Below are 24,484 nucleotides of genomic sequence, written 5' to 3'. Positions count from 1 at the left end.
GAGGCGATAGATGCTCTCCACTGCTCTTGGCCCCGAGGGCTCCTCTAGACCTATCCACCCTTACCCCTGATCCCCAGGGTCATACAAAAAATCTTGCGGGAGGGGGAGGAGGTGGTACTGATTGCACACTGGCCCCAAAGGCCTTGGTTTGCCGATCTCCAATCCCTCTCGGTGGACAGGCCCTGGAGGATCCCCCAGGAGAGGATCTCCCTCAGTCAGGGGTCGCTGGAACATCCGGACCCTCAGTGGCTCCTGTTGACTGCTTGGCACTTGAGCAGAGCATCCTGAGGGAAGATCACTTCTCCCCCAGGGTTATACAGACTATCCAGGCAGCTCGCAAACCCTCCACAGAGTGCATTTATGGCGCTACATGGCAGGCATTTTCAACATGGTGCATCTCTAGGGGCCACAATCCGGTCCAGGCCACTGTTGCACAAGTTCTGGACTTGCTTCAGGTGGGGCTGGACAGAGGGTTGGCTCCCAACACGATTCGGAGACAGGTCTCAGCCATTTCATCGGTACTCCTGTGCAGTAGATCTCAGACACTGACTCACCATCCGATGGTCAGGTGGTTCCTCAAGGGGGCCTCCAGTCTTAAACCGCCCATGGTACACAGGTACCCTTCCTTGGACTTACACAAGGTGTTTGACGCTCTGACATGCCCTCCATTCGATCCATTACGTACTGTCTATCTTAAGGTGGCCTTTTTGGTGGCCATCACCTCCACCAGGAGGATATCCGAACTGCAGGTTCTGTCTACCAGGGAAGATCTCTGCGTGTTCCACTAGAACAGGGTAGTGCTAAGGTTGGAGCCCTCCTTCATACCAAAGGTGTGTTCTTGCTTCCATCGCTCGCAGGAGCTGATATTGCCCAATTTCTGCCCGGACCCTTCTCACCCATTAGAGAGGAAGTGGCACACCTTGGACGTGAGGAGGGCTCCGACGATTTACCTCAGAAGAACCAGGCTGAACAGGAAATCGGACGCCCCATTTGTTTCCTTCCAGCCGGGGTCCCTGGGGAACAAGGTGACTTCCACCACGATAGGCAGGTGGTTAAGAACCTGTATTGCTTCTGCCTATTAGGCACGGGGTCTGCAAACACCAAGCTCTATCACAGCGCATTCTACACAAAGTGCGGCTACTTTGGCGGCCTGGGCCACACAGGCCTCACTATCTGAGATCTGTAGGGTAGCCACGGGGTCTTTCCCCTCACCATTCGTGAGGAATTACAAGTTGGACTCCTTTGCTTCTGCGGAAGCCTCATTCGGACGTAGGGTTTTGCAGACTGTTCACAAGGCGGGGGAGAGGTCTCACCAGACATAAGTTTGGGCATATACTCAAATGTGTAACCCTCCCTAGGGACGTGTAGGCTTTGGTACATCCCATCCTGGATACTCCTCCCCTCACTATGGAGAAAGGGCATTGGTACTTACATGATATGCCTCTTCTCATAGTGGGGGAGGAGTATCCAGCGCCTTCATGATATGGGTGTGTCGTGAAATTGTTATATTGTTTGTTGAACTGTTCTGTTGAAGTAATAAATAAAGGTTTGAAACTAAAATAAAGTCTAGAGTGAATGACACAGCAAGTTGGAGTTCTTTGCCGATAACTGGGTGGAGCCTGGTGACCAAGGCGTGGCTAAAAGAGCTTATCTGACTCAGTCCAATCAAGAGAGGACAAGGTCAACCCATCCTGGATACTCCTCCCCCACTATGAGAAGAGGCGTATCAGGTAAGTACCAACACCCTTTTTCCTCCATTGCTATGATTCAGTCCTGATCTCTGAAAAGCTTTGCTCATTATTTTAATAGGCTGAGAGTTAATGGTCTGTTAAGCTTACATCTTTTGCTTCTATTCCTGTCCTCATAATGCTTTGACCTCCCTCCCAATCTATTATATTGCAAAGAGCCGGAAGAATTAGAAATAAAAGGCTTGCCGTGCCTTTTTATAGGTCCTTATTTTCTGGCAACGGTGCGTTTTATTTTTGGAATTTTGGAGGATCCCAACGATGTTGCAATGCAGATTTTGCTTCCTTGCTGAACTTGCAGAGTCTCTCTGTTCTCTTCATCCCTTTTTTAGCATTTGCTGATAAAATTTTTTTTTTCATTACATTCATCACAGTACCTTGTTTTTGGTTTCAACTCAATGTTAAAAAACTTCTTTAGGCTATCAATATACAGTAGAGCAGGGTTGTCAAACTCAAGACGTGTGGGCCAGAACCAGCCCGCTGGGTGCTTAGATCTGGTGCACGGGGCTGCCCTGGAAATAGCAAAGGACCAGCTTGCAATTATACGTAGAAGATGGAAACACAATGTTTGACTGAATTGTCATGGATATTTGTTTCTATGTGTTTCATCAATGACAACCCTAGATCCATTTCAGTTCCTGATTCATTCACGTTTCTAACAAATGGATGGGATGTTGAACTGAAGTCCATGACCATTGCTTATCCCAGGCGAGATCAAGGGCCGTTTGGTTCGGGGAAAAAATAGTGAGTTTTGTTGTATCTAGTAGGTGGAGCGTAAGAGTCTGACTCTGAATTTGCATGAAATACAGGATTACTCTAAATAATTGGGGAGAGGTATACATGCATCTGGGGTTATACCATTTTAATAATAATATTTAGTGGGTTTTTTTATTGATAAGATTTCATACTATCTACTTATGGTAATAGGATTTATCAGAACTTTGTAGAGTAGACCAATATTGTTACTACTGTATCTTAGAACACACTGCTAGTAACAGTTAATACAGCAGGAAAAATTGCACTTCAGTGATAAAATATATGTTTTGCATAACTCCATATATATTAAATAACTCCAAACATTTCTAGTACAGAGCTAGATTTTGATACTCAATGATCTGTCAGCTGATACAGGTAGTCTTGGACTTATTGGAACTGGAAGTTCCATCGCTAAGTGATTTGGTCATTAAGGGAATTGCACCCAGTTTTATGTCATTGTTGCTAAGCAAATTTGGCTTCCCTCATTGTCAGAAGGCTCCTGAGAAATCGTGATCATGTGATACCCCCCCCCCCCCCTGCAATTCTCATAAATACATGCTGGTTCCTAAGCTCCTGAATTTTGAGTGTGTGACTGCAGGTATGCTGTGACATTCATAAGTGCATGGGTCAACCCTAAGTTACGTTTTTTTCTCCACACTCTCATAACTTGAATGGTTATTAAAAGAATGGTTGTAAGTTGAGGACTACCTGTATAATAAGCTGGATGTACCACTGGTTTTATTTGATCCATGACAGTATCCTATAGTTGTCATCTGTCAGAACTCTATATTGGCCAAGCTCTAACTTGCTTTTGTAGAGTAACACAAAAAGATTGAAAGATCAATCCTCTCAGCTGCAGACTGAGGAAGAAGAGGACTATAGCACATGGTTTTTCTGAATAAGTCTATCCATCCTCAGTCCTTTCTAGTAGATGTTTAGGGGGAGAACAGGAACAAATACATGTTGGAAAGAATTTGTGTCTTTTGGAACTAAAACAAATTCCTGAGAAGCTCAGAGACAGCTTCAGTAGTTGCCTTCCTTAACTAATATCTTGCACTTGGTTTCTCAGTAAAGCAGTAAAACACCCAAGACAATTCCGCAAGCTTGAAAAAAACCCCACAATTACAGCAAGAGTGAACCATTGCCCATCATGATTCTCTCTATAGCCATGATGGCAAACCATGATGGGCGGCGTCGCCCGTTCCTCTTCTGGATTTCTGGTGTGCATGTGTGCGCGATGATCAGCTGGTCTTTGTGCATGCAGCAGTGCCAGAAACTGGAAGTGCTGGTCTTCCGTTTTCCTGTGTGAGCATGCGTGCCAGTCAGCTGATCGTCATGCATGCATGTGTGCCAGAAACCCGGAAGACTAGCTGGCTGGCATTCATGCACGCACCGGAAACCAGAAGTTCATTTTTGGGGCGAGCATGCGCCCTGGGCAGCTCCTCTTCCAGGTTGCACATACTTCCTTTTTAGCACTCGGTGCTGAAAATTTTCACTCTCACTGCTCTATAGCATACAAGATAATTGGGTTTCTATGGTGAACATCCTCCATGCTGGCCTTCCATACCTGGTGCCCTCCAAAGTGTTGGACTTCAATTTCCATACGCTCTTTCCCCTTCCAGTGAGTTCAAAGTCCAGATGGGTGGGTTAACAGAATGGAAGTCTTAAAGATCACACAATTGGGGCATTGTAACTTGCTCTGGAAAATGAAATAAAATCTTGTTCAGTTTTACTCTCAATGCATCACGTTCCTAGAGGGAACTTTGAGCTAAGCGTCTAGGATGCCTTGCTCTATAGCTGTGCTTTTCAAGTTTGGCATCTTTAAGATGCTGGCTCAGGAACTCTGGAGTTGAAGTCTACACATCTTAACATTGCCAGGTTTGAAAAAGAGCATGCCAGAGATCACTTTCATAGGACAACATATTGAGAAATGTAATGAGAAGAAATGTTAGATGCTCACATGTAGCATTTTACACACATACATATTCACGTACATCTGTCTTTCGCTTTTGGTAGCTTGATAGTTTCTAGTTTCTATATTTGAGGACTCTTTCTCTGTCTCATAATAAGTACCTCTAACAACTGGGAGGCAATTGGGAAGCTTTTTTGATAAATAGATACTGGTACCAGGTCAGGTTTCTTCTGTACTAAAGTATCTAGGTGTTGTGTTAGAATAAGCTATGCACAGTTTAATCTGCAGAATGTTCTGACTACAGCATTAAAAGTCTTGAGGAATTAACAATTGCTTTGCACTGGAAAAAGAAGGCAGAGAACAAAGCAGAAGAAGAGGCAAATAGCCAGGTAGGCACAGCATTGGAAAGGGAATTATACAAATGTGAGAATGTACACCTCCCATCAGATGGATATATGTGAAAAACTTCATCAATCTTTTCTCTTTCTCCCAAAAAGTGCATGGAACAACTGCTTCTTTACAAAGAACAGGAAGTTTAAGATAAGAATTATTAGCACCTTCTCAATGTAACGGATGTATACCTATGGAAATACTGCCCATATTTGTATAACAATGAATACCAGAATCTCATTTTATTTTGTTAAAATGATGATAAAAGCAATGCAATGCCATATTCACCATTGACTTAAGTGTTACCTTGCATCCTGTTGCTTGTGCAAAAGGAAGGCCGATCTACTGTTTCTTTCCCCCAGAAAGGCTAACCTGTCCATTCTGTTTAATATTTGAAATATTAATCAAAATAACCTTGCTGATAATTAATGCACATTGTAATGAATCAGGAGCAGGAGTACAGTCACCTGCATGTGAATACACACACACACACACACAACACACAGAATTTCCTCTGGGAGCTAAATCCTGCCGTTTTCCTTGTCAGCAAAATGTCAGTTTGCCCACATACTTTCTCACTTAAAGGACATTCTGTCCCCTCTTTGCCAAGGCAGTATTTTTAGTGTGCTCAAAACATTGAGCGAACGCAGATAGGATGTTGTCGGATACTGCTGCCTCACTCCCACAAACCATCAGTGCTTCCCACTCCCACCCCCACATTGAGATCCTAGTAATTTACTGTTGTGGTTGTGATGCTGCAATGACATTTTGAAGCATACTGAATTCCCTGAAAGAAAATCCAGAGGGTTGCCCACTCTTAATATTTGGGGAAATTAGTATGAAAGTAAAATATAAAAAAGACAATAAATTGCCATATGCCACATCGTATGTATTCTAGCTGACTTGTAACTCAGTTTTGCCTACTCAGAAAGGGCAGGCAACTTTCCAGGTGTTTTGCATCACAGCTTCCACAATTTCTTACTTTGCTAGCTGGACCTGATGGGAACTGAAGTTCATCCCATTTGAAAAATGTCAAATCTTTATCCTTGCTCCATATCCATAGACATTGGTTCCCCAAAGTGAATATTTCCCAGCACAACTCAGAAATAACAAGGATTAAAGTTTAGAAGTTACTTCATGTAGCTCTTCTAGGAAATTTACTTGGGATGGGAAAATGTATTTGTCCACTGAAGGCTATATCTATTGAGATAGTCTTGTTTTTTTAGCATTAAATCCTTAATAAATATCTTTCTTTGGGAATGAAAACACTGCATGCTTTCAAACTCTTGAATCTGATGATTTTCCGTGAGTTCCATATACCAATTATAAAAGCCCGCCTTGATTGCAAAGGTCTAGAATCTAGACAATGGATGACAACCACATAAAACAAACATGCAAGGTGCTGAAGGCCACTCTTGAAAATAGGGTGAGATGATCTCCTGGAGCATTGCCCATGAGGTTCATATTCTTGAAACAGGATCCTAGGCCTTGTATAAGGTATATGGTGATCCTGAATATGTGTTTATTGTTTCTCCTGAAATCTTCCTACAACTTGAAGAAAAAGTGGCATTTCCGTCTGACCATATCCAAAAGCCAAATATATTGTACAGGCAATCCTCGACTTACAATAGTTCATTTTGTGAACATTCAAAGTTACAATGGCCCTGAAAAAAGTTACTTATGACCGCTTTTCACACTTAGGACTGTTGTAGCATTCCCAAGGTCAAGTGATCAAAATGTGGACACTTGGCAACTGGTATGTAGTTATGATATTTGCAGTGTCCAAGGGTCATGTTATTATCACCTTCTGTGACCTTTTGACAAGCAAAGTCCATGAGAAAACCAGATTCACTTAGCAACCATGTTACTAATTTAACAACTGCAGTGATTCACGGAACAATTGTGGCAAAAAAGGTGGTAAATGGGGCAAAACTCCTTTAACAACTGCCTTGCTTAGCAACAGAAATTTTGGGATCAATTGTGGTTATAGGTCAAGGACTACCTGTATATGTTCCTTTCTTTCAACCTCACCAGGTAAATATTTAGCCATGTTTCATTCCAGGTTGTAAGTTTTTGAAAAACTGGAAAACAAATCCCCAGACTTACAAGTGATAAAAAAATGAAGAGGAAAAGAGTGGTTTTTAAAATTATATTCAATAAATACTTACTAAACATAAAATGATAAATCCTTTCAAAAGCCCAGGTTTTTCTTCTGGTGGAAGTGTTGAAGCAAAATGTTGATAGTACAATAGCACAAGCATGGCAATTTCAAAACAGCATTCTCTTTGCTTTGTGAAAGAAACAATGAGCGTATGGGAATTCATGAATTACCAAGAGGCTCTGATACAGTTTTTATATATAGCAGACTACCCAAACAGATAATGTTTTTCTTGTGCTGCTTCCTCTTTCTTCACCTTCTTGGTTCCCTGCTTTGATCTGCACAAGATCAAAATGTCTGCTGGCCTCCTTTTTCTGCAGCCTAAGGAATAGGAAGCTTTACAGTTTAGTCATTTCCATCAAAACAATTTGCCCCCTGCACTGAATGGATGTGGGACAGAAGAATTTCTTCAGACTGTCTTATTGTTTTTCCTGCCTTTCCATCAGAACGGTTCTAGATAGAGCATTTATTCTTGAAGGCAGCTCCCTCAGATCAAAAGGCTCACGCAGCTTCCAATGTGAGCAGGACTAATCTGGGATAATTACTATATCAACTTGGGCTGACATACAGATCTCATTAAACAAATTGTGTGGTGGTAGCTTTTAGGGAAGGGAGGAAAAAACACTCAAAGGAGCCACTTGAGGAAAAGGTAGGTTGGCATTCACACAGCACACATAGCTCTCATTAGGCATTTGTTCCCATGATAGGATTCCCTAGGGAATCTCTGTTGTGGAAATTAGTCCTGCAGGAACTGTACACCAACATTCTCAAGGACAGAAATTTTCCTTGACTGTCTTGGAAACGTTAGTGGAATTTTTTTTTCCTTTTAAGCAAAAAGTAGATTTATGCTCCATACTTTTTTGTTGATTTTGTTTATAGCCCTCCTATTCAAATAACCTAAGGGCTTACCCATAATATAGACCAAGCATTTGTTTTTGTTTCTGTTCCAAAGCTCAAATTTTAAGACTTAGAGGGAGATAAATATCAGTAGAACTTTAGGCGATATTTCTAGTTGATTAGAACAGTTCAGGATTTATATTAATTAATTAGAAGGAGGGTGGATTTTCCCATTTGGAAACGGAAATAAAAGATTGGCTAGACATTTGCCAGAGGGACGTGGTGGCTCAATGGCTAAGACACTGAGCTTGTCAATCAGAAGATCGGCGGTTCGAATCCTAGCGCCGTGTAATGGAGTGAGCTCCTGTTACTTGTCCCAGCTAGAGTCAGGAATGATTAGCACATATGTAGAATACATTTATAGAATAGAATACAATAGTAGAGTTGGAAGGGACCTTGGAGGTCTTCTAGTCCAACCCCCTGCCTAGGCAGGAAACCCTATACCGTTTCAGACAAATAGCTATCCAACATCTTCTTAAAGACTTCCAGTGTTGGGGCATTCACAACTTCTGGAGGCAAGCTGTTCCACTGATTAATTGTTCTCACTGTGTGAGGGGAACCTTTACCTTTACCTTAGACATTTGTCGGGTTATTTGAATTCTTAATTTTTGACAAGAAATAGTGTTGTTGTAGATGTTTCATTCTCTCTATTCATTCTTTTAGAACTTTTTATGATTCTGTTAGCATCCTGAAAGATATAGATATGTAATGTAATGTTGAGAATTATTGGGAAATATCACCAAAGAACAAATAGTTGCCATTATTAATAATACATAATGATAAATATTTAAATTCACAAATCCTTAAGAATATTTTATATTTTAATATAAAACTGCATCGAAATGTGCCTGGAGCAGTCTTATAATGCTGACAGATAATATTTGACAATATTAAAATATCCATTTAATTCTACTTTAATAACTACATGTGCAAACTAAATTCCTCTAATTTTTTTAAACTTGAGAACTCTCTGGCATGTGATTCAGAAATGAAAACTACAGTTCTTTTTCAAAAATTGCTTAATACTGTTAACAAATCAGTTCCCAGCTGGGAAATCTGTTAGCTATAGTGATGCACAAGTTTTTCTAGATTCACCAAATAATTTAAAAAACAACAACAACAACCCTATGGTGATAACAGATGATTCGTGCAGCCTAGCCTAGGAAGAGCATCTCAACAGCTCCTGGGTGTTTTTCTTTGTTTTGAAAGATTGGAAATGTCTATGTTTTCCTTATCTTGAGGGTGACATATATCACCAGACACCATTTTATGTTCAACAGTGCATGGCATTCTAGGATAAACCATACAACACAAAACGCTTTAAAAGCCTGTTGGAAACAATTGTAAGTTGCTCTCATGTCTCCCCAGAGCTTTCTTTGAGCACAAAGCCTTTATTGTGAGGTGACATTTCACAATGCTTTCCCCCGCTCCCCCCCCTGCTTCCGTAAATGCCGAGAATTGGGGCATCTCCTTCTCCCCGCCCCTTGCTTTTTTTAGCTTCTGCTTTAAAAGCAACAACCACCATCAGTTTGTGGGCAAATCTCTTGAATATATTATCTGTTAGCTGTGATTTGTTAATTAGATCCCTGACCCTCTGTGCTGCTTTCAAATGCATCAGGCATCACCGAAGCACAAACAGTTTGGGTTGGCAAGAAATATCTGTTCCAGAGGTTCAGTAATTTTAATGTCTGTAGTCAGTGCCATGCATCCTCTTTTCTGGATATAAAAATGTAACCAACGGCCTCTACGGTGTATTAGAGCAAAGGATGAAGGAGGTGGGAAACAGATTTAGTATTTAAAGGGGAAGGGGGGCATCATTGGATATAAAGATACATGATAAGCATTCCATGTTGCTGTCTGTTTTAATTCTTAAGTAGATCTAAGCATTGCATATGTGAAATCATTTATAACCAAGTGAGCAGTAATGGAATTAATTATTCAGCTCTATATAGGGCTGAATTTCATAATGTTTCTCCGACATTAATTGTTTTTTATCTATAATCTCCATTTAACAATCTCTTTTCTAGTACTTTTTCCTGGTAGAACCAAGAAGCCTTTGTCTTTTGAGAATGCCTTTCTTTAGCTTTAAGTGCATCTTCATTGCATCTTTGAGTAGACATTGAAGATGTTACATAACCGTCCGCATCTTATGCCATGGAGTTAGGCAGTCTTCTGGGGAGGGACAGAGTTGGCATTTTGTTGGGTGCGATTTTTTAAAAAATGGCTATGTTGGCCTGATAGGTTAAAAAACAATTCTACCACATAGTGAACCAGCCTTCTTGGATGTTACTTAGTTAATTCAGTGGAATATTTAGGTGGATCAGAGCCATTCCCTTAAACAAAATGTAATGTTGAAGCTGATACTTTTGCATTTTCACTTCCTGTTTAATTATTTTTATTAAAAGAATACATTTTTAAAAAATCAGAAGTATCTTTGTGACTTATAGCTCAGTTGGTAAGGTTTGTTTGTTCTGCTAATATTTTATAAAAATGTAATCCCAAATAAAAATGTAAAGTAGACATTTTTTAAATTTATGTATTGGTTGAATACAGTGACGTGCGGGCAGGGGAGGCAGAGCCTCACTGCTCTCATCATAAAAAGAAAAAAAATGGGGGAAAAAGGTCCCCTTCATGTTGACTTGGGCTCCGGTCCAGCTACCACCAACCAATGCCTGGGAAACACAGCTCCTCGGAGCTCCTCTATGCAGCCACCGCCCGCCCTCGCTGCCCCTTTCGTTGCTTTCCCATTCAGGCGGCTGCGCTTTCACCCCGCTGAAGCCTTGCCGCCTGCATGGGAAGCCGCCTGAATGGGAAATGGGAATGGGAAGCGCAGCCGCCTGAATGGGAAAGCAATGAAAGGGGCAGCGAGGGCGGCTTCCCATGCAGGCGGCAAGGCTTCAGCGGGGTGAAAGCGCAGCCGCCTGAATGGGAAAGCAACGAAAGGGGCTGCGCTTTTACCCCGCTCAAGCCTTGCCGCCTGCAGCCACCACCCGCCCTCGCTGCCCCTTTTGTTGCTTTCCCATTTAGGCGGCTGCGCTGTCACCCCACTCAAGCCTTGCCGCCAGGCCCCGTGGAGCCGCTTTTCCTGGGCAGCGATTGGTGAAGCCGCTTGACAACCACACAGCCGGCCCACCGCCTCTCGGGTCTTTAGGAAGCAAACGCAAAGGAACCCACCGCCACGGGCCCGCGTTTGTGGGCGCCGGCGGCTACAAGCCTTGGACGGGCTCTTCTTCTTCTTCTTCCTCTCCCACACCCCTGGGAAGCTCCTGCCCCCATTTTGTGCGTCTCCCTCCCTCACCCCAATTTTTTTCTCGGAGTCGGCGGCTCGGGAAAGGCGAGGTGAGGTGAGTCTCTCGTTTGATGTGGGGCCATTCCCGGGAGCCGGCGGGTCTTTTGCTGGCTGCCAAGGCAGGGCTTCGCTGAGGTGACGACGCTGAAGAAGCCGTGCAGGAGGAGTTAGGGGGATGCAGAAGGCCTGAGGGAGGCCTCTGGGGATCGGGCTTTGGGTTGGTGGGAGACTTTGAAGGAGTGGGGGGGAAAGGGACTGGTGCCGGTGGAGGAAGCAATGCTACGTGGATCAGTGCACTCCGCGGTCCCCTTAATGTTTACTCAGGAAGGTGGGGAATGGGACCACATGTGCTGGAGGCTGAGGCTGCCTCAGCCTCCTGCACACGTGGTCCCATTCCCCGCCTTCCTGATGATGTCACCAGCCTCACCAGCCATAACCCTCACCGCACGTCACTGGTTGAATACTAGACTACTAACATTGGAGCCTAGAGTCAAATCCTCCTTTAGCTAAGTTCACCAGATGATCTCGGACCAGTGGCCCATCCTTCATTTTAATGCACTTCAAAGGATTGTTGTAAAGACAACACATGAAAGAGAAAGAACACTGTCCTCTGTTCCTTAGAGAAGGGAAGGGTTAAATTAAATTAATTCATTCATTCATTAACAATAGTGCTGTCTCAGAAATTGTATATGTCTAATCCTTGATTTGAGGACCAAGATATAAAATCTTGGTCTGATATTCTTCTGATATTCTCAGAAGAATGAGTTACTCTGCTGTCCTGATACAGATAAATGAATTAGATGTGTTGCTTCTACATTATGGATGTCATTTTTTTAAAAAGAAAGCAGATATTTCTGTACATATAAACACATAAACACAGGCTACACCTATACATTTTTCCTGACTTTTATTTAATGGGCTTCCTCACATTGGCAGACCTGCATCTAATGGACTGCCGAGGAATTCTGCAAGTTAAAACTGATTCCAATTCATCCGAAGTACAGTAGATCAGAGAAAACCAAATTATTAGCCAGAATTGTTTCAGCCTGCACTCTTATTTTGTCGTGTCCTTTTTTTGTAGGGAGGATTCAAAATTGTGGGTCCCAAAATGTGCTTCCTTATTCTGCCTAACTTGTGAATCATTCTGCTTTTTCCATGGCATTTTTAGATGCAGAGCTTATATTTCCCTTCCTGTTTTAAAGAAGGAATTAGATATAAACCAATATAGTGCTCCTATTATACTTTATTTTTAGCAGGCAGGTTGTATTATTATCTTGGATTACATAACAGTCTTTTGTAAAGGATTTTGCTCCCTTAGAGCCTTCAGAAGCGAGGCAGAAGAGCAGCAAAACAATGTACACCACACCCTCTGTTATTTTCCTTTTCCTGTTGGGTCCCCCCCCCCCCCTATGAAAACCCACTGTGTCAAAAGGCCTGTATTGCAGAGATGCTACATCATAACCAAGATCATGCCAGGCTGCCTTTCTGGCAGGACAGCATCTCTTTTAATTCCGTCATGTGATTTGGCTGGCCACATGCCTTTTCTGAGTAAATCTGCAGCATGCTATTCCGTCCTGCAGAGGTGACATTGGGATAAACAGAGAGAGAATTTCAGAGAAAACTGAATTATTTAAAAGCAAGTTTCCTTCTGCTTAAAAGATCCTGACCATTACAATGATAAATAAAATAAACTCTGTAAATAGCTGTGGCTGAACAATGTTTGCACTAAACTTCTGTTTTATCTGCTCGATCTGTTAAACTTGGGAGGGATTTTCAGTTGCTGTCTCTTGTCAGTTTATATCTTCAGAAAAATGTCAGGACTCTTGGCTAGAAAGCTAACGTCTCCTGAATTCTTCATCTAAGGACATGAGATTATTCTGTATAATGTATACATACCGTTCTCTTAAATTAACACAGTCCCCCAAATGCACAGTAATCTGCTGAATCCTTGATTGGTTTTTGTGGACATTTCATTACCCAACCAGGTGACATCATCAATGTAGCATTTACTCCCTGTTTGTATTCAGTAGCTTGCACAGCCAATGTTGTTATGGGTATAATTTTGTCCTTGGGGTTGCTTGGTTAAGATATTATTTTCTGCTTGTTTGTCTGGTGTTAAACCCTACTTCTCTGGGGGTTGCTGCTGGAGGACATGTATTCTGGTTTTTTTTGTTTCCTTCTTAGCTGTTACACTCCACCAGCCAACAACATCCAGTTTCTTTGTTTATTACATGTAGATCCTGCCTCTTCTTCAGGATTTCCAGGCCTTACTATTCCTTCTTCCATTTTTAATGAGGTTATATCTAGTGATGTAAAATGTGGTCCACAACAGCCAGCATGGTGCTTATGTCAGAATAGTCTTTTAGATGTCACCACTGTTATTTTCCTTATTGATTAGATTTTATTTCCTGCTTGTTTTGGAGGAAAGCACCAGCACCTGTTAAGATAATTCCAATTTTGAAGTAAAGATATATTTTCCATTCAGTTATTTCCCATTAATATGTTTTGCCTACATGATTTATATTATTTTAATTTTTCTTTAGTTAAAAAAAAAGTATTAGCAAGTGATATCTTAAGGTATCGATTCAGAAAAAGAATTTCAAGAGCACATGAAGGACCTGAAGTTCTATGCTTTTCTTATTTGAGAATAAACAAACATTTGGAAAAAAAATAGCGCTCTTATGCTGGATAGTTGACATGATGCATATTTTAAATCATTAAGGAAAGATTGTGCATTTGTGTTATATTTTATGATTTTTCAGCAGAGATTGGAACACCTAACTCAGTGGCTAGCTGGATCTGGATCCTGTCCCGCCATTTTGTTTCTACATTTGGTGTGCCAATTAAGTATAAGAAAATCCTCATATTTTGCAAATGGCATCTCTTTTCAAATGGCATCTCTTTAGTATGCTAGGGATATCTTGTGATTTGTGGATTTTTGGATATACATTTTGTACCATGCAGTAGAAAAGGGGTGTCAAACCCAAGGCCCATGGGCTGGATCCGGCCTGCAGGGTGCTAAAATCTGACCTGTGGGGCTGGCCTGGAAATTGCAAAGGACTGGTCCGCGGTGCCTCTGCCGGCCAAAATGGGGCAGCATGTTTTTGGCCTGGACAGCCTCCTGCAGCACTCTGCCAGCCAAAACAGGGCATGGGGATGTGTGTGGCCCTCCCATGCCCCGTTTTGGCCAGCAAGGTGCTGTAGGAGGTGTCTGTCCAAGTACAATGCTGATCTGGCCCTTGAAGAAATCTCATTTGAGACCCCTGTAGTAGATTAAGTAAAATTAATTATAGATTATAACAAAACATCTATGAACAGTCATCATTATTAATTTCAATAAAATGGATGTTGACATTTTTATAATGACACAATTCTCCAAAGCAAATGGAAAGTTTAGAATGAACTATAACGTATTCTGAAGAAGGGAATGAAAAAGTTTTTAGTATGAAATCACATTCTTTTTTATGGAATTTTCCAGAAATTACACACACACACACACACACACACACACACACACACACACACCTACCTCTTTATTACTACCAATAGGTAATTTTTTTTTAAAAAAAAAACTAAAACCAAAGTATCATCTTGCATAAGCTAATGAAAAGTGGGAAAATGAAAGTTTGAAGATAGGAGAACATTCTGTATTAGATTAAGAGCACGGGTCAAAATTTCCATTTGTTTGAGCAAAGTTGAGGTCCCTTTCCTTCACATGCTGCTTACGGTTCATCAAGGGCTACCTATTGTGTGAGACAAAGTAAAGAATTAGATCAATCCTTTGGAGTCCCATAATTAATCTTCTGATATTTCTTGTGTCTTTGTGTCTTAATATTTTTAGTCATTTTGTTGACTCTTGGATGAAAAGATGATATCCATATCTGAGTTCATTTGTCTGTGGAACAATCGGTTTTAAATTTAATTTGATAAGGCAAAATTTAAATTGTGAAACTATATGCCAGAATAAATCTATTCTATGTTGTGGCTCCTTAAATGTTAGAAATAAATCCTCTTCCATAAAGTACATTATCTTTATTTGCTTCTCTTGTACTTTGGCCTTTCTGCTCTATTGCTTGTCATACTTGAAACATCCTGTCTCCAGCCAAGTCATAAAATTATAGAATCCTGGAGTATTATATTGGTCTAATCTGATTTAGACTGGGAGTTGGGAGGAACAGATCTTTAAATGCTGTGCTGTCTCAAAGCAAATAAAACTAATGTAATAGTTCAATCCAGTCTGGCTGCTTGTTTTTTTTGAAAATGAACTTAAATCTAAAATATCTTATATTATTTATATTAAAAGAGCCCTTAAGTGCATTCTAGAGTAACATAATAATTTCTTCTACACATCTGTGTTAAGCAGAATGCAGTTACATCTAGCCTGTCATCAAAAGAGGTGGAAAGTTTGATTGGATTGATTGAACATCCAGTTCCATGAAAGTATAGAGTTAGAACAGACATGGTGATATTGGATGGGAGACATCCCCCCCCCCCAAAAAAAACCCTTCCAGGTCTGTAAACTGGGAAGACAAAGAAACTTCTTGCAAATAGCAGTAGCAAACAACATCTGGATTGTTGTCAAGAAAAAGTACCCGGTCCAGTTTGTGATGTTAGCAGGAGTCACCCTTGACTTAAAGAAGATTTTTTATTTAATACAAAATATATGCACTGATAATAAAACAGGCAGCTTTGAAAGTTCTATAAAAGAGTGTCAGATTTGCACAAAGGCAAAGAAAGTTATGCAGTGCTGTTCTTCCTGCCAAGGAAAAACAAAAAAGCCATATTAGATGGATGGAAATTCATTCGAACATTTTGTTTAGTTGGAGAGGATAGTTGAAGGGATTCTATTGTCAATAAGCACTGCGAACAGAGAGCCAAATTTAACATCTTCCAAGATGTTCCAAGAAATTTACCCAGCAGAAAAGAGTTGTATATGTTGAAATATATTCTCACTGTTTTTTCCAAACCTGACATTAGGAGCGTCTCAGAAAAACACAACACGGCATTGTGAGAAAGTCACTGCCTCTAATGAGCTGCTAACATCTGTGTGAAGAATTTAAGAATTGGAGCAGAAATCAAGGACCAGGCATAAGAATAAGCTACAGACTATTCTAGTTTTGTGGCAGTCAGGTACACAAGTCATAGAGTTGATGCAGAAATATATTGATGGTTCAATACTGCACATAAAAATATCTTTTCAACAGCAAGCACCATTAGGTTCTGTGGAACCTTTAACCAGATCAATGGCGTAGGCTTGCCGTTTAAAATAAATGTTTAAATCCTGTATATTCCTGATTCCGTTGAAGTTTTTTCATGCATAAAATTGTACATTTCACATAACTTATTCCTGCAACCATCTGCAATGTATAAGATTCAAGGTTCCCTCTCCTTTTATATAAACCAGCAATTACAGTCATTATATAATTTACGTCAGAAGAATGATCCCACTGGCTTTAAATGAATGGAAATAAATGGCTCACGGAAATGTGCTTTTAAATAGCATTATAGGAACTCGGATTGAGATGAAGTTCTTAACATTGCTGGTTTTCCATTTACAACCTTCCTTTTTCTGTTGTAGGTGGACGCATTTGTTCCTTTTCCCCTTGCATCGAGCAAGTTCAAAGGACCTGCTTAGCTTTGGAGGAACACGGCTTCACTGAAATCACTACTTCAGAGATCCTGCTCCGAGTGTACAACGTTCGAACAATTAGTTTGCAAATCCCCGATCTTGGAAAAACAGCAGATGGTAATTCCAGCACCGGGGTTGATGGTGGCAGCCTATCAAATGAAGATGCCTCATGTCCAAATCTTCAGCAGGAAACTATACAATTTAAGAGCGGTGTGCCACTTAAGGAAATGGTGGGTCACACCGGTTATTTGACCTTTGCTACTAAAAACCTACTTTAAATACGGGCTGGGGAATGTTTCTGCTGTAAGCCCTCTGAATATAACTTTCCCAGCTCTCTTGCTTCCAGAGCAATTCCATATATAGTCAGATTGATATTTTGTTTAAATAGCCAGGCAGGCGCACTAACTGAATCGGCCTTGGCAATGTGCTGTTGTAGTAAACAGTGCTTGCCTAGTTGTCAGGTACGGAAGATGGACTAATAGCTAATAGGTCCGGTTTGGAATTTACAGAGTGAAAGTCACAGGAGAGAGGGAGAGAGAGTATTTGACATTTTCTCCCTCAAAGAGGGTTTGCAATAAAGATTTTTTTTTATGCCTAAATATTTGCTTTAGAAATTAATTTCATTTTTTAAAAAATAAGAATATGAAACACATCTAGTGTGGCTTTCTTTTAAGGCCATTAAAAACCACAGCATATGGAGTAAACATGTTTTTTATTCATAACCCAAAAAGAGCTTCAGAGTGCAGAGACATGTGTACCAAGCTCTTGTCCTTAAACCGACTGCATCTTTCTCTTGGAATGTACAACTGCCTTGCTCTGCTTTGGAGCCCAATCCTGTGATAGGACAAAACTTCTTTCAGTTAATTGTTAATTGAAGGGGCTACAACATGGCACCCCTTGCACTCCAAAGTACCTGTTGATCTTTGAATCTAGTGTGGTGCAGCCCTGATACATGAGGGTGTTGGCTTTGGCCCTCATTTGTAAAGAACAGGAGCTTTGAATAAAGTGTGGATTCAATAGAGTCCTTTTGTATACAAATAGGCTGAAATTAGAGATGCAGTGGCTAAGACGCTGAACTTGTCAATCAGAAAGGTCAGCAGATTGGTGGTTTAAATTCCTGGGGCTACATAACGGAGTGAGCTCCCATTACTTGTCCCAGCTTCTGCCAACCTAGCAGTTCAAAAGCATGTAAAAGTACAAGTAGAAAAATAGGAACCACCTTTGGTGGGAAGGTAACAACGTTCCATGCATCTTCGGTGTTTAGTCATGCCAACCACATGACCATGGAGTCATCTTTGGACAGCACTGGCTCTTCGGCTTTGAAATGGAGTTGAGCACGCCTCCTAGAGTCGGGAATGACTAGCACATATGTGCGAAGGAAACCTTTACCTTTACTTATGTTGAAATTGCTTAAAGCTACAATTTGTCAGACAACAGATATTACATGTAATTGCAATGAATGGGGACATTCCCTAGATGCAAAGTATAACACCTGCATTTGCACACACAGCTTATAAATACAATCACTTTCCTCGTTTACTTCACTTGGTGGATATCATTGGGCACACTGTTTAGCATTTGTGTCTTTTCCCTGGAATGAATGGAGAAGCCCTTCAGAATGAAGCAACAGCGTGGCTCAGTCCATCCATGGTTTGTCTATTTTTGATTTTAACACAATACATGAGCCTATTCAAGCCATTGTGACTTGTTCAAGAAACTATGTTCTGAACTTATCATAGCTCTGTGAATGCAGAATGTGTATGGAGTACAATTATGCCAAAGTCATGCTGAAGAATCCTCTGGATGTCCATGGTAATTTTGGAGTGCTGATTTTGTTGTTGTCATCCTCACACTTTATAATCTGGAATAGGTCAGTATAAATCATTGGAGCTACGTTTTGGAATAGGTCACTTAAGGCTTATCTTCAGACATACTTTCCATAAGAGAAAATTTTATCAAATCAATGGAATTCAACACATTTGCTGCAAATAAGGTGGTCAGAGTTGTGTAGTCATAAATAAAAGGCTATATTTGCAATAGTCTCATGTCTTACTCTCCATCATCAAATGCTGTCTTTGATCATTCTTACATCTAAGATTTATTTATCTCCACAAATGTTTTAAGATTACATTATTCTTGGTGCCTTCTTGCATTGAAGAGTTTTATCTCTGCAGATAGTTAATACAATGAACTGTACAAGATATATCCGCTCCAGGTACAGGCTGCTTAATATATCTGCCTGAAATATGAAATTGATTTTGCCCTTTTCTTGACAAGGAAAAAAATGTAATAAATCCTGAAACAGGCAGCTTACAGCTCTGGTGCTAATCTGTAACAATTTAACCACAGTGGGTAGCAAAGATAAGACTTAAAGGACGGCTGAGCAGATTAAAAGCCAGGAAAGCAAACTGTCTAAGAAGAGGCTGTTACATAATTGGCCTTATGACTGCTTTTCCCCTCAGAAGAGGTGAAAATCTTGATGGCACGCTCTAATACCAAATACTTTTTGTGGGAAAGTAGGGCAAAAGCTCTTGCATCATTAATGCGGTTAGTGCAAGAGTTTCCCTGCAAAAAAAGGGGAAAGCTCACATTTGTTTAATGGCTAGGCCAGCTGAATTAGAAATGGAAGGAAGACCCTGCTCAACCTGGACTAATGCTATATGTTCTTTCTTGGAATGCCTTATTCCTGAGGGTGGAATCTGATCGCTGAGGTGGCATCCATTGTATCAGTGAAATATAAGGATGCTGAATGTATTGTCTTTTAGCACTTAATACAATTTTTACTTTAAGTGTTTTATTTGGAGGGGGGGAATAACTAAGGGCACATAGTTTGAACGGAGCATACTTCACAATTTGCTCCCATGGCTGCTTTGTTTTTGTTTAGAAATCGTTAGCTAACTTTCCAAAGTCAAACTACCTTTCTGTAAATGGAAAGTTTGCTGCATATTTGAGCTCTCAAGCCCATTTCAAAATTCGAGAAAATCTCATGAGCAGGAGACAGCTTAGGTTCAAGGAACTACATTTTGGCAGCAAGTTATTTGTGTTTGCTATGTTCTGAGATTCTTTTACTTCCTGGTGTAGCAAAAACCTGGATTTCAGGTTGTTCCACATTCAAGTATTAACTGTAGGAAGTTAGCACGCACCCCTCTCCTAGAAAAATGATACATTTTAGGAAATATTAGAAAGCATAGTATTTTCCCTAAAAGAGAGGCAAAAACCTACCCCCCCCCCTTTGTCAATGGGCCATTAAGGCCTGGGTCAGTCTATTCTCCCGCAGCACACAGAGAACAAATGTGTCAGGTAAGACCAATGTTCCTTCTACATAACCAAGACCTCCATGCAGAGCCATAATAGGAATCCCAAAGCCCTTTCATTACATCATCACCCAGCAAGAACCAACCAAACTTAGGACTCAGAAACGCAGCCTACAAAGTTCCCTCTGCATGGCACCATGGGAGTCTGACAACTAATCAGAATACAAGCTCAAATTCAAAAGCCCAGAAAGGGTAAAACATTCAGGCACTCCCAGCATCTCTTCCCTTTTTTCCCTTCGCCCAAGATTTTGAAGGCATGTGATCCTGTCCACCATTAAAACCATCTTTCCAAGTAGCCACGATGTTTCCATTGTCTTTCTCCACACTTGGAACTGAACCCAGATGGACATTTCTTCCAACATAACCAAGGGAACTCTTCATAGCTTCCAAAATCAGGCAAGGTTCCCTTAAATTCTGCCAAGTTACGCATTGTAAATAACTGCAAAATACCTTTTTTCAAGGAAAAAAGGTATGCCTCAAAAACAAAAAACTAACAAACAAACAGGCAACATCCATTTCTAAACACATACACAAAAAATGGAGGGGGGGTTCAACACAATAAATTAGGCAATATTACACAATTGTCTAAGAAGCTGTGCAGCAGCATCTAGTCACACATATCCTGCTTTTCATATGAGAATAACATAAATGCCTTTCTTAGGGGATCTTCCATCTTGGCAACCTGCTTGTTTTCCTGTAAGAACTTTATTACATAGTTTTATGTCATTCATTCAACTGGAACACAAACTGGTTTTACCCACCCGCTGTGGTTTAGCAAATCTTTATGTAATGTCTTTGAAAAATCCAGGAGAGTGGAAGAAGGCAAAATTCTTTTATCTTCAAAAAGAGGAGATTTTTTTAAGGGAAATTACAGACCAATCATTCTGACACCGACACCTGGGAAGTGCTAGTGCATATCATAAAAAGATCAATTTGTAAGCAACAGAACTATGAATTTGTGAAGTTTTATCTTGCCTCTTAATTATGTAACTATCTTAAAGTGTTACAATGCTCTAAATATCTTATGCAATTTTTAAAAATAAAATGCTTCATAATAGTTTGATTAGCAAACTAGTTAAATATCAGTGTTCCATCCTTCCGAAGTTGGTAAAATGAGGACCCAGATTGTTGGGGGCAATATGCTGACTATAAACCGTTTAGATAGGGCTGTAAAGTATATAAGTCTAAGTGCTATTGCTATCAGCTAAATGGTAAAAGCTAACAAACAGCTGGCCTGAAAATCATAATCAATGATGGCTCATCAATAGTTTAGTATTAAACTATTATTTAATCAAAGGAAGGGTAATGGAATGTCTGCAAAAATAAAACCAAGCGCAGAAAGCCCTAAGAACCAAACAGGTTAACTCTGAGCAATACATTCTCTCCTATTGAACATATATTTTCCAAATTACACAAAGCAATTACGTGTTCAATTTTACTTTGCATCGATCAGATCCTTGAGTACTGTATCCAATTCTAGATACCATATTTTAAGAACAATGCAGACAATGTGGAATATATTCAGAACAAAGCAATGGGGACAATCAAGGGGTTGAAAAATACATTCTATGAAGGGAATTTTTAGCAACTGGGACTGTTTAACCTCTAGAGCTGTGTTTCTCAACCTTGGCGACTTTTAAGTCCTGTGGACTTCAACTCCCAGAATCCCCAGAATGGGGATTCTGGGAGTTGAAGTCCATAGGACTTAAAGTCACCAAGGTTGAGAAACACTGTCCTAGAGGAAAAGACTGAAGGGGTATCTGATAGTCCTGACAGATACCTGAAAAGATGCCGCATAGAACAAGGTCAAGACCTAATCTCTTAACATTTCAGAGTGCAGGACGTGTTACAGTGGAGTTGAGTTACAGGAAGGCAGACTCCATTGAACGTGGAGGGCAGGAGGGTATTTCCTAGCAACACTGTCTGTGGAATCAATTATTCAGGGAAGGAGCGGGCTCCCTTTAGCGTATGTTTTCTTAGAGAGGTTAAAAAGTCATCTGTCACAGGCAAATTTGAAGTTGAATTCTTGCACTGAACAAGGACGAGGCTCATTGGCCTAAATAGCCCCTTTAGCAAGTTTATAGTTTTGAGCCAGATGCAAGAAATGGAACTCCCAATCACTGAATTAGTAAAAGCAAAGTTAAAAGATGGCAATAAGGAGTAAAGCAGTCAGGGTTAATTTATTATAACACAGATGTGGCTATTGAAAGAACTTTGTGCCAAGAAGCATAAGCTAAATTCTGCCTTATACATGTGTCCCTAATTACCTCTCTTATTCAGGGCACTACAATTGGCATATGACACATATGCCAATTGGAGCCTGTATTCATTTTCTTTTCTTTTTTCAACCATAAATAAAAGATCTAGTCTTCTTTTTTAAAGAAACATCTAAAATATACATTCTATACATTTTTCTGGAGGGTGGGGGAGAATTCCTTTCATTTTGGATGTATCCTGATGTCTCAGTCAGATAGTTTGCCGCCTATGGACTTCCTGCCAGTGAGAGGAAAAAAACATGGTTGTTTTCTAAAGTGTGTCTCTAATTCAATCAACTCCAGTATTCAGGAATCTATTTGGCATGGATTTGTAATGAAATTACCTTCAAAGAAATATCTTGAAATGTCTTTCAAGCTAAGATTTCTGGGAAGGACCTAAACTAGTGGTGTCAAACTCAAGGCTCGTGGGCCAGATGCGGCCCGCGGAATGCTTAAATCCTGCCTGCCTGGAAATATCAAAGGACTGGCCCACGATGCCTCTGCCAGACAAAACGGGCCACGGGTGGCCCCCAGTGGTCCATGTTTGGCCGCCTGCAGCATAGGTTTTTTACATTTTTTTCCAGTATAGTGTTTTTTTCAACAAAAATTGGGTTTTGACAAGCAGAGTTCTGCAGGAGGCCAGGGAGGGAGGAAATGAGGTGTGGGCCCCCTGTACCCCGTTTTGGCCGGTAAAGTGCTGCAGGAGGCCATTCAGGCCTAAAATAGGGCAGAGGGAGCTGCATGTGCCCCCCCCCAGCCCATTTGGCTGGCAGGGTGATTCAGGAGGTGCCCGTGACCTGTCCCATCTCCCCCATGCTCCCTCCCCGACCCGCAGAGAAGTACAATGCTGATCCAGCCCTCGAAGAAATCCAGTTTGACACCCCTGACTTAGACAATGGATTTGCATAGGGGGTCTATGCATATAACCCTTTCTCACATGTTCCTTACACTAAAATAATGCGCAATTCAAATATTTTGCATTGCTGGCTTTATCATAAACTTCCCCATTTATCCAAAAGATGCATAAGGAAGAGGAGATAAATCATCCAGGACAGCAAGGCACTGAATAATATAATACTTTAAAGGATAATATTGGAATAGAGGAGCACATATCCATCGCTGGATCCCTACCAGATTAATGTAGAGATTCTGTTATTTTTCATTAAGCAGTTCATTTAGTGGCTGTTCAAAGTTACAACGGCAGTGAAAAAAGTGACGCGATCATTTTTCACACTTACAAACATTGCAGCATCTCCATAGTCACGTGATCAAAATTCAGGTGCTTGGCAACTCACTCATATTTATGACATTTGCAGTATCCCAGGGTTGTGTGATCAGCTTTTGTGACCTCACAAACAAAGTCAATGGAGAAGTCAAATTCACTTAACAACCCTGTTACTAATTTAACAAATGCAGTGATTCACTTAACAACTATGACAAGAAAGGTCGTAAAATTCACTTAACAATGGTCTCACTTAACAACAGAAATTTTGGGCTCGGTTGTGGCCGTAAATCTAGGCCTACCTGTATAAATAGTACTCAAGACAATAATATCAGGTATCATGCAAATTAAAAGAAGTTTGTAAGAAGAGAAAAGAAAAACATTAAGTAACACTAACCAGTTAAATTCTCTTTCAGTATCCTAATGAGCTGAGAACAGGAGTGGATGGGAGGGAATCCCTTGTTCAGAAAAGGAGATTAGACCCAGCCACAGAGGCTAAGAATCTTGTTGGCTACAAATCCGATTATTTCTACATCTTAGGTAATGGGTCTCTTAATATCAGCTGTAGATTGCTATTGTTCTGAATACTAATTCCAACACTAGTTATGGTAACACAGGAATATTATCTAAGTGAACTTGTTTATAAAGTTTAGCACTTTATATATAACCATCCAAGGGATGCGGTGGCTCAGTGGCTAAGATGCTGAGCTTGTTGATCAGAAAGGTTGGCAGTTCAAATCCCTAGTGCCGCATAACGGAGTGAGCTCCCATTACTTGTCTCAGCTTCTGCCAACCTATCAGTTTGAAAGCATGTAAAATTGCAAGTAGAAAAAATAGGAACCACCTTTGGTGGGAAGGTAACAGCGTTCTGTGCATCTTTGGCATTTAGTCATGCCAGCCACATGACCACAGAGACA

General features: G+C 40.7%; 1 protein-coding gene across 1 annotated transcript in view; it reads left to right on the top strand.

Moving 5' to 3' along the window:
• TRMT61A (tRNA methyltransferase 61A) overlaps positions 1–18,796 on the top strand; it is a 58,512-nt gene extending 39,716 nt beyond the window's left edge. The window contains exon 4 of the mRNA XM_081939947.1: positions 16,726–18,796. Within this exon, the coding sequence (XP_081796073.1) occupies positions 16,726–17,054 (329 nt within the window). The 3' untranslated portion in view covers positions 17,055–18,796. The remainder of the gene's footprint in view (positions 1–16,725) is intronic.
• The last annotated feature ends 5,688 nt before the right edge of the window (positions 18,797–24,484 follow it).

Source organism: Natrix helvetica (genome assembly GCF_964273705.1).
Source record: "Natrix helvetica genome assembly, chromosome: 1".
Taxonomy (NCBI): Eukaryota; Metazoa; Chordata; class Lepidosauria; order Squamata; family Natricidae; genus Natrix; species Natrix helvetica.
The sequence above is the reverse complement of the archived record's forward strand: the minus strand, read 5'-3'. Positions and strand labels throughout refer to the sequence as shown.